At 36.8% G+C, this 11813-nt stretch overlaps 1 protein-coding gene across 1 annotated transcript; it reads left to right on the top strand.

Annotated features, from left to right (window-relative positions):
• The first annotated feature begins 2276 nt into the window (after positions 1-2276).
• Positions 2277-8336, top strand: LOC143470218 (heterogeneous nuclear ribonucleoprotein A1-like). The gene is made up of 12 exons (XM_076968202.1): positions 2277-2434; positions 3732-3917; positions 3987-4064; positions 4194-4281; positions 4380-4505; positions 5630-5716; positions 5916-5951; positions 6398-6484; positions 6745-6789; positions 6908-7012; positions 7180-7293; positions 7774-8336. The coding sequence occupies exons 1-11, from the start codon at positions 2426-2428 to the stop codon at positions 7269-7271; spliced, it is 939 nt and encodes a 312-aa protein (XP_076824317.1). The 5' UTR covers positions 2277-2425; the 3' UTR covers positions 7272-7293; positions 7774-8336.
• The last annotated feature ends 3477 nt before the right edge of the window (positions 8337-11813 follow it).

The raw sequence follows: 11813 nt of genomic DNA, 5'->3' as shown, positions 1-11813 counted from the left end.
GAATCGGTGAGAGTGTTAAGGTACATAGAATCAAATTACAGATTGTGTGTGAGCAGAACCATCAAAAGGGAAGTGGGGTCTAGTATACAAGTGCACAACCAGATGACGTTACAATTTGAGCATCTGGGGTTTACTAGGTATACAAAGGCATCCTGTGGTTGTGCACTTGTATACTTGACCCGAGAAGAGAAGGCGCAAAAAGTACAAGTCATCAAGTGCGTATTTTAACACCTTACAACTACAAATGGCAGTGTGACTACAAATGACTTGCAGTGTGAGGTAATCATGTCTGAAGTGTGCCAGTGGCTCTTTAGAAGACAACAATTTTAGTGCGCTCTTGTTCAGCTCTGCATCTATCAGGTGGAACCGGTATGGTTCCTATTAATTGTAAAACAAACAACACCATAGCCTGAATAACCATAAATTATTTGCTCTTTACTCACAATATTAATTAGGATTTTGTACACATATGTAACATGTCACCCACTGCATCACTTTGTACAGCAAAACCTGCCATAAAATTCTTTACCCATCAATGGCAATATTCTGTAGTCACCAAAATAACCATCGTAAGCCCAAGTTAACCTCTAACCCGCTCACCAGCACTCGTGTTGGACGAATCGCGTGGTTTCGCGCCTCTTGTACATCCGGGAGTTTACAATTATTTTTGTGACGAGAACCTATCCTTTTGCACAGCGGTCGCAATTTCTAAACATGTAACAATGCAAGCAAACGGTAAAAATAATAATTTTTTTACTACAATAAAGCCTTTAAAACACAAAACACTTTTGAATAAAACATGCGTGGTTTTTGTAATCATATCCGCTAGGTAGCGGCAGGGCATTACTTTGATTTGGGAAAGAAAAATTTATTGTGTTCTGTTGGTTTTAATTATCGCAAAAAGAGCCGTCGCTTGGTCACGGAATCATGTACATGCTGTTTACTACTACTAAATTGCTTTAGCTAATTATGCTATAACTCTGTTATCATTGTTTTTCCTGTTGCACCTGACGTAATTAGACGCTGCTTATCATAACGCAATATTCAACTCCTCATTTTCACCTAATAAAAGGTTGCGCTTTTATCAGCGAGAAGAGACAGAGATAGATGTGTAGTGATTGGGCTTACCTGCTGCTTGATAATATCTAAAGAGATCTGGCCGACTCACACGTCGGTAGTTATCACTAATAGTCGGGTATATACACTACTAAGCTGCGTAGACTTTACGTTCGTGGTACCTTTTTAAAGTGGTAAAGGCAAGCGAAAGGCCACACCATCCTCTCCCCTTTTGAAGAGTACTGTACTGTATATGGTAATCGGTCTTTGACTGTAAGGAACGTTACGTTGCGTCAAGCGTAGAAAAAGATGAGCGCTTGTGGTGAGCGGCAGGAGACAGTGGCAGATAAGAGAGAGAAGTTGCGTGTTCTGTTCATTAGGCAACACCATCTGTAGCGATTGGGCTTGTCTGTAACTTGATAATATCCAAAGAGACGTGGCCGATTCACACCTCGTTAGTTAATACCAAAATGGTCCATGGTCAATGAACATCCGTCTTTGTCCGCCTCCGGCACTATTTTCTTGGAGATTTTCGGGATAATGACAAGATTTGAACATATTACGTATGTACGTTGAACATATTGCAGATGCTTTATTCATGCATGTTAATTTGCTTTTGTTTGCGGTCGTGCCCCGTCGCTTTGAATTTTTGGGTTCTAGTTCTATGATCTTACCATTTTTCTGCCAGAATGACGGTGGTGTGGTTTCGGTACATTTGCATCCAGGTCCAGATGTCTTTCCTTCTTTTCAACAAAAAAAATTTTTTTGGAAATGTACATGGACGTTTTTTGGGCGCACTAAATAGATAACGCTAAATACTACAGATACTAGTAGACACTTGCTGTGCATTGGACGGTGTTAAAGTTTTAAATTGCAAACAAATTCTAACTCAACAAACGACACCATTCTTACAGAAATTTCACACATACTTGTGTTAACAGCTGTTATGCTTCTTGGCACAAGGTCCACTTTGGTGAAAGGTTTGATCAAAGTCTGAGACTATATTCGTGCTCTTAAATACATTTTGCATTACGAAGTTCGGAATTTTAGCGTTAGTCATAGTTTTCGGGATGGTGTCATGCTTGCTGATGCAGGATATTATCATTCCTGAATTGCAAATTTGTTTAAGATGATAGAAGCTTACACGAAACTCCCTTACATTGAGCGAATTACACTAAACGATGTGAACTTAATTTCACTGATTGTCCCTTTGTTTTTGGTGACTTGCTCCATTGATTACGGTCAACCAGTCAACGATAAGTTGTTAAGGGCAGAGCCAAATACGTCTGTTTAAGTGTGTTCAAGACGCACGGTTTCCTGGTTTCGGTGAAAAGTCTTTGGATTTGTCCACACCATTTGTAATATCAGCATGCCTTTCGTGAGTATTAGATTATTTAGAAATTAGGTCTAATCTTTAATCTGCAACCACTTCTAGTTTCAGTTCCGGTTTTTATACAGTTTAGGTTAAGTTGCATCAATCCGCACTGGAACGGTTGCAGCACGCAGCTCATTGATTAATTGCTACTTTTAATAGTATCTGCAAAAAATTCTGCACATTTTGGACAAAAAAGATTTTACTTTTACTTGCATGCAATTCTAAACATGCCCAAACTTTGTCGGTCTGTTTATGTTTCTCATTCACCAAAGTACATTGCATCCACATAATTGATAGATGTTATCGGCAATTTTTTTTAAAAGTTAGCATTAGGCCGCTAGCTGCTAATTTCACAAACTTTACACTCTTATGGTTGTCTATTTAATTCTACTACAGTAGGCTAGTAGGTATAGCATATTTCTCAAACATAATTGGCCAATTCCAGATATTTTACATTGCTGCTGCTATGTCTGTATAGACTATTGCATTATTGATGGTGAAGCTTATATTTGGTTCTTGTCTATTTTTAACAATTGACAGCTTCAAGATTTATTGGCAGTTTTACTAATTGCAAAATGCTCGTTGGAAAAATTTCAAACGCTCAGTCCATGGCATACTCTGTATAATATAGGTTGGGATCCTTTTTCTAAATGTGATTCGGAAAGGAATTTTGATCGGTCTTGGCAGGTCAAAATTAATTTCTGGTAAATCATTTCCTGTTTTTATACTTTTTCTCCACACTGATAGTTGATGTTAATCAACCAAAATACTAGGAACAACTTTTGGAACGAGAACTTTAGTAAGCGCAATACCAGTACAAACCACAAATAGGCCATAACCCACAGCATCATATTTATTCAATAAGCCTAGTAATGTTTGAACTCTTAAACTTATCCGAGAATGCTAGAATTATTGTCAAATCTTACTTTTCGATTTGCTATCTCTTATATAGTCGAATCGTTCCACTGTAAAAATACTTTTGTGTTCATTTTCCATATGGAAACGTTTTAAATACACCCTACACAAATTTAGAACAACTTAAAGCACTATGCTTAACAACCTTCTGTATTGTAAGCAGTTGGAAACAACAAGGAGATCGTAAAAAGACAAATTAAAAAATGGATACAAGTAAGGAGCAAAATCAAGAGCTGAAGTGATTAAATGTCATTGTCGAGTTTACAAAGGAAATTTTACGAAGACTTCTTCTGCTCGAGGATAAATATTCCGATATGATATCCTTCTATTTATTGGTATCAAGATTCTTTGCTATTACATCATATGATCAAATTTTTTATTCCAGGACAACAACGAAGAAGAGCAAGGCAAAAAACTTTTTGTTGGCGGTCTTTCATTCGAAGCCACTGATGCATCGATGGAAGAATATTTCTCCCAATATGGCAAGGTTGTAGATTGTGTTGCCATTAAGGATCCTAATGGAAGTAAACCCAGAGGTTTTGGCTTTGTCACTTACGAATCAGTGGCCCAGGTAGGTTAACTCACCTTATAATAAATAAATTCGACATTTTTATCTTGCATTATCCCTTTCTGTTTTCAGGCGGACGAATGCATGAACGCTCGTCCTCATTATTTGCATAACCGACAAGTGGATGTGAAGCGCGCAGTCTCTCGTACAGTTAGTCTCTTTACTGTTGCACCATTATTTAACAAGAATTCTTTTTAACTGTCCATATGTTGGTGTACTACAGCACAATCTGGAAAAATCCGTATTTCAAGTTTTAAGTTTGATTGATTTTTTTTCCAGGAATGCATGAAACCAGGTGCTCATGTCCAAGTAAAGAAGATTTTTGTCGGAGGTGTGAAAAGAGAATGTACCGAAGATGAACTGCGAGGTAGCTTATACAGAAACTAGACACTTGGAAGAGATTAACGTAAACTTTGTCTGTTTCCGTTGAGCAAGCCGTGAAGTTGTAATATGTTGTTGTTATAGAATTTTTCGGAACTTTTGGAAATATTGAATCCGTCGAGATTCCGGTTGATCGTGAAACCAAAATGCCAAGAGGATTTGCTTTTGTTACATTTGATGATTTTGATGCAGTAGACAAGTTAGTAGCAGGTATGTTGGCAACTATCTCAATTCTCAGTCTTTCTTCTAAGAACTATAAGCCATTTACTATAATATTATACGAAAGCTAATAAAATTTATGTTTCCTGGTCATCATGGTGCACTATAGCCATCAACCTACCTGCAACATCTGTTGAAAGTTTCGTTCTTATCACAATTTGTTTCATGTTTTGATGCTATAAACATTCATAAATTACCTACTATCACTCTAGCACCCAAAATTAAATGAGGTTAGATTTTTACCCTGGTACCACAAACAATAGTTAGTTTTTCTGCTATTTATATCATTTAACCACTTTTTTGTAATGTTTCACTGTGATGATGTTCATACCGCCCCAGGCTTATGATAAACTGCTGATCGGTTTGCAACTGAGTGAAACTTTGGTTAAATTTTAATTACAAAAATTTTTCCATTGAATGCTATTTTCATTATCTCAAAAAATTGTGTTGAAGCTGTTATAGCAACTCATCATTTATTGAAATTGCTTACTTCATCAACCTAAAGCAGGGGTCGGCAACCTTTTGCTAGTTACGGGCCAAATGTCGAGTGTACAACTCTTTGGCGGGCCGGAATTTTCATTAATACTATAATTCACACTCACTTGAGTATATTACACTACATTGCTGCAATCTCAATCATACCAATCACAAAAAGAACAAAATTTATGTATTCACACTTCAACAACACAGCATTAATGTGACACTTGATGCTGCTCGTGTGCGTCTCTCTTTGTATCTATAACGACTAGTCTAGTCTACTCTACAGACAATCTCGTACTTATTACGAGATACTAGTCTACCGCCTTCTCACCAGATTTATGGCGTAACAATAGACTAGTACGACGTACTTATGGCGTAACAATACCACAATTTTTTCAAACAATGCTAACACTGCAGTTTGAAACTCAATAACACACGGCGGGCCGTATTCTTGTGATAACTAATTAATATGTCTCGGGCCGGACGATTTCGCATGGCGGGCCGTAGGTTGCCGACCCCTGACCTAAAGGGTAAAATTTTCCTTGAACAACTCAACCTGCAAATGGGAATATTCATTTTAAAGCAATGGTTGTGAGAAGCTGCTGAAAAGTTTTGTTTTTTTTTTCTTTCACCAGAAAAGCGTCATTACGAATTTTGTGGAATGAGCTGTGAAGTTAAGAAAGCACTTTCAAAACAAGAAATGGAAAAGGCAAAGACTAAAGGTGGTTTAAATATGTTTTATTAGTCATGGTAGTTATGGCATCACTGCTATAGTTGAATATTTTTATCACAGCATAAGTGAAAGAGAATATCGTTTTAATTAAAAGTGATGGTAAATTACTCACTCGTGAGATTCTTTTCAGTGGCATTTGTTATCTTCAGAGTGCCAATTTATATCTTGTTTTTTATTATTTATTTCAGTCGAAGCTAAAAATCATTTCCCAAGTCGGCGTGGAAGTGAGCGAAAATTTTCTAAAAGCATTTACTGTAACAAGTTCTAACTCATTGACTTTTAACAACAAGTTTTCCCATTAAATTCCTAATTATTGTCTTCAATTGCGAAAACAACTCTTTCGTTATTGTCACTTTGCTATCAGAACTTAATATTTAAGATGCAAGTTATTATCAATCTTTAGTGTCTGAAACAGACAAAGAAATGCGCTGGCAATCAGGAACAACAATGGAAGTATTTGTAGAGGTTTCTGAACGACATTGTAAATTATTTGTCCAAATTGATCTGTTCAAATATTGCCACTTGGTTTCTAGATAAATAATTGACACTAAGAGTTAAACATTATGTCAATAATGCTTATTATGCATCTTTCCACTCATCATTGGGGAAAAATTGTTGTATTTATGTAATTTCTGACTCAAGGTATCATTAATCTTTCATTAACTGTCAGGTAGAGGGGACAGTGGTTACAGAGCCCAGAGAGGTTATGAAAGAAGAGGTTTTGAAAAAATAAACGCCGCTCCAAATCATGGAGGAGGTAAGTTATTATCTCATCGCTGATTACTGTTGGTCATGGCTTAGTAAATAAAGTACAGCCGCCATGGTTTAGGTTGTGAGATGTATGTAGTCAGTGCGATTATTTTTCAAACGTTTGTATTGCTAGTGCTTTACTGCAGTTGTTTTGGATGACGCCAGTCTGTCTGTAATCCTTAATGAAACGTAACCCCACTGTGCATCATACATCGTGTATACACGAATTTCACAAACTAAATATAGATTATTTATTTCTATTGTTAGATTATTACAACTATGACAGTGAATACCAGTATGATGATTATGGTGGTAAGTAACGCTATGCTTCTGAAACATTTTTGCTGGCCGTAGCCAAACCCTCTAATCTACTATTACTGCCTGAAATAAGTTAGGTTTGGAGTGAAAAGTTTTCGTTCATTTTTGTTAGCTTCTTATTACCATGATGGTTACGATTACAACCCATATTCGAACCAGCCCTCTCACTATGGGCCTTACAGAGGACCTGCACCTCGGCCTCGTGGTTCTTACTCAGGTCTGGATGTTGCAATTGAATTAGAGCTGTTCAAAAAGCTCTGAATACTAATGTTTGACGTTGGGCGTATATTTTTCTTGTTCCAGGATAGTTTTGTTGTTTTCTGAGTAAATCCTTTGTTGTGATAAATATCAACAGACCACATTACGAAAATTTATTTGCCACAGGAAGGTATGGTGGGCAGGGGTATGCTTCTTATGGGGAAAGAGAATATGACGCTTATAACGACAGTGGCTATGGAAGTTACAGGCCATATTGAGATCAACATTAACCTTGGTTTGGTAAGATTTTTTTAGCTGTTGTCTCTCAATGTTGTCTTAATATTTTGTTGTAACTGGTAACATTAGAAACAACCCTCTGGCTTGAAATGTGTTTGTGGAGAAGTTCGTTGGTACTGGTAAGTGCATTGTCCAGCAACACAACAAGTGTTAACGTCATAGCGTGTATCGTCTTTTCTGACTCTCCTGTTATAGCTAATGATCTTTTAAAGGTAAGTACACTCAAGTCCTTGACTCCTTAAGAGTCTTCTTTTATTGAAACCACGAGTTTTGGTGTTGGAGTCATGATTCATTAACCTTGGTGCTTTTGGTCGTAAATGGGAACGTATCCTTTTAGAACTTTTACCAAAAAGCAATTGCAGAAAACATACACACTGCAAAACACCCGACGTTTCATGACTTGTATGTGATAAATGTTGAAAACATTTAGGGATTAGTTTAATACCTAAAAGTCCTATAGCTTTTTATTATTATTATTTACAGGTAGGGTAAAAGGATAGGCGTAGGTGCCAGGGAATCCCCTATTTAGGGAACGTAGGGCACCACTTCCTTGACTGGTATCGTCAGAGATAGGCAAAAATAGGGCAGCACCGGTCTTAGCCGCCCAGCAACGTCTAGCACTGTCGGTAGGACACAAGGGATGAAAACTAGCCATTTTCTAGTTGCTTTTTTAGTTTTTTTTTGTGATTTAATGCCTCTTGTCAAAGGAATTCATTTCTGGCGGATATGGATAGATTGTTAGGTTGTGAGATTTCACTACCATTTATGAAAATTCGATTCTGTAAATTCTGTTAGTTAGTTTCTTTTATGTGTAAGGCCTACAGTCGTGCCTTGACCCTACCAGCCTATTATCTGTTTCTTGTCGTGTACGTAGCTGTAAATTTTCTCGTCGTAAGCAGCAGCCATTTTAGTTTAAGCTTTTAAATTTCGTTTTTCTTGTGCTTGTTCTGTTAAAATATGTGGTTTATTTTAAACCGTCCTCTTTCCAAATAATGCCAGTAGTGACAATTATGTTCAATACAAAAGCACCTTGAAAAATTCACAAATTTAAATGTGGTATTACGGAGTGTCATGAGGTTGAGATCTGGAAAAAAGCTTTTAAATTATTCTGTCGAAATCAGCTTAAGATATTATTTCAACGTTAAGTTTTCTCAAGAGAACTGGGTGGCCGAGTGGTGAAACCTGGGTTCGACTCCCAAGTTGCAAAGATTAAAAGAAATTAATCCCTCACGGTCACTCAGGGTGAAATAACGTCTGGGTAGCGATAATTACCAAAAGTAATGGACCGAAAGAAACTGGCCAGTAAATGTGAGCTCTCATTCTCCGACGCTTTTATCTTCGACTCCGTTGCATAGCTGTCTCTGATTGTTTCCTTAAGTCAGCACAACATTCATAAAGTCTAAATTGTTATATTTTCCAAAATATAGTGGTAGTCATATCAGAAACAATTTCAGATCTCCAAGTAGAAAAATGATATAAATTCCATGATAAATCAATACGTAGAGAGATCGCAAGGGACTGAAAAAGAGAACGATTTGAACCAACACTCAGTTTTTATATTCCAATGTTCTAGCGGTCTAGCCAATAAGAGCAGGCCAACGTTATGTGACCTTTCAACTTCAAATTTTTGTCCACAGAACACGTAATCACTTACGTAAAACCACTAAATGTACTACAAGCACTTATCCAAAACTATCTATCAGTTTAAATCCGGCAACATTTTACGTTTTCAAAGTTAAAATTTTTGAATGAAATGATCACCGAAAGAACAGCACAACTTTCTTAATATATGCATTATATCTAGCTGGAGACACACAAACACTACTAAAAACGCCAATTAATTATCTAAATTGTTACAATCGCCATAATAGAACGATAATAATAGCTCAGTTGCACCCACGGCATTCCTCGCAAAGTAATTGCACCTACACAGCCGTATAACAAGACAAGTCTGCACCAATGCATAAATCTGGGTAGGATGTAGAGTTAATTAGTAGATACAGTGTCTCGATTGTTTACGTAAATACGATAATCTTGTATTAAAATTTATCGAAAGGGCAACCTATGAAAGACGTATTTTTTCGTACTATAGGCCTACTGCTGTAAGTGCGTTAACATTAGATGGACTCTCGATACGCGTTTGAATTTATCCGCTCCTCTCTCGTTTCGCAAAAAGAAAAACGCTATGGAAATCTGAAATCTCCATTTTTCAACTCTCTTGTAATTGGTGAAGTCGATGCGCACGTCACGCAGCGACCAGGAACCAGGGAAACTTAAAACAAGACGCTTGCAGGAGACAGTTGATCGAGAAGATATATGTAGATTGATGTCTCAATAGATACAGTGGAATGTATTTCTTAGATTTATGGGTATTCTTTAACACTTCAAAGTTCGTAAACTTCCGATTCGGCGGTTGATGGCTTTAAATCGTTGTTAAACACCTAATTGGCGTACCAAACAAAGCACCTTTTCAAGTTTAGATTAGCCTACTTTGTCTCTCTAAACTCACAAACAAACAATTTAGCCTATGGATTAATTGTACACAAGGTACATTTATTATTATTTATATATATTATAATATTAGGCTAGTTGTGTGTTTAACAAGTTATCTTAATCTAAGTAGCAAAATCTACCATCCAAATTTCGATAAAGAGGTATAGTTCGGCAAAGCTTTCTTGAAATTTTCCGTAACAGTTTACCGAAATGGCACAAAAGAGGGCATTTTATACCCGAAAGCAAATCGACCGTTTGAACAGCCTTATTACTTCACTGTTGTTAGCTTAATCATTATTATGTGCTTGTTTAACGATGTTTTTATATTTTTTGAAGGTTTTCTACAACTATTACTAAACACTTTAAAATAACCTCATATTAATAATCTCATTTCACCTCGAATGTATTTATACTACCGAATCGAAATTTCGATCTCTATTTCCATAGGTATAGAGGTTCCCTTTTTTAAGGTACGTAGGCAATTAACATATAGGTTATACGTGTTTTACACACGTTTGCAAACACGGTAACACGTGTTTTATAGGATATCTATGGTGTAAACATGTCGAAGGAGATACCGTCAGTGCAAATACTTTAATTTAGTCTAATGCTGCCAGCACTTAAAAGAGTGTATGTCTGTAAAAATATCCATAGTGAAGTTAAAATAGTTAAAAAAGTATACTTTGGATATCTTCTGCGTTGTTTCAAGAGCTTATGCGTTTCATCAAAGAAACGGTTTAACATTCTACCCATCAGGGGTAAAGTGCTGTCATTTCGGGCATTACGGCGGTACAGCGCCACTGAGTATCGAACGCGGAATACGAGGCCCGCGCTCGAACCACTCTACTGAGCCCGAATTAGTTTTGCAGTATTCTGCATGCGTTGTACGAAGATCAGGCGGCACTGCCACTAAACAGCTTGCGTATGGATTGGCCCGACTGCATTCCAGCACCAGAACTGAATGATTTTTATCTCTGCGAAATTTGCAATATTTAATCGGGATAAGGTCGTTTATGGAAATTGATTTTCCAGAAAGCATGATGTCGCCATTCATCATGCATGATGTGACTTAAACGTGACAAGTTTGATTATCTGATAAACATAAAGTTATCGAAGTTCAAACAACAACTGGGGGCGAATTTTGCAGATAAATAGCAAATTTTGAAACCGTATTTAAAATTCACAGTTTTTTCCTGTTTTGGAACCAAATTGTTTGATCACCTTGTTGAGCAACTTTTCAAAAGCATTTCAAGGCCGCTGATATATAGGCAATTCACTGTATGCTGTAAGTTTTTCATTTTAACCCGATCTTGTTTAATCCGGGCGTTCAAATTAACGCTGAACACAGCCGCTTTAAGTGGAAAATAATCTCGTGACTTTAAGTAGGAAGTATTATGTATAGCCCTATATTATGAGAATGTTCTATGTTAAATCAAATCATTTATTGAACAAAATTTCGTACTAAAAAATAGCCTTTTTCCAAAACGATAAGACACTCTTACACCGGTCGAAGTGAGAATTTAAAAGAAATTCTGGTTTGCAACTTACACATTTTTTCTCGTTGTGCTAGTTTTAAATGCGACATGTATTAAACGTTTACTGTTGTTAATGCATTTGCTTTCCTTGCCAACATTTTATTTTATTAACTGAATGGTGAATAAACTCGTGAACTCGTGAATAAAAGCAAAAACGGATCTAAAATTACCCGTAACCCGTGAGGTACGTAAAGGTAATGGGGTTCCTAGGGTGGCGACTCTATACTACTAACATTGTTATGTTGCTCCATACCCCCTTCTCTTTATAACAGTGAATTTATTGTTAAAGTGCTCCGAAACATTTTTGACGGTACTCGACGGTACTTTAGCGCACTCAATAAAACTTGGGCATTGTAACCTGATTGTTGCTTTGTATTTTGTTCCTGGTTCTGGAAAATGACAATGTTTTTGTAGATTTTTATCTTACTAGTTTCGAGGTATTGTAGTCAGGTCTTATGTATACACTTAGCCTGCCCTATACTGTTCTTTACGCAA

This window comes from Clavelina lepadiformis, chromosome 9 (genome assembly GCF_947623445.1).
Source record: "Clavelina lepadiformis chromosome 9, kaClaLepa1.1, whole genome shotgun sequence".
NCBI classification, from domain to species: domain Eukaryota; kingdom Metazoa; phylum Chordata; class Ascidiacea; order Aplousobranchia; family Clavelinidae; genus Clavelina; species Clavelina lepadiformis.
This window is presented reverse-complemented; position numbering and strand designations above follow the sequence as displayed.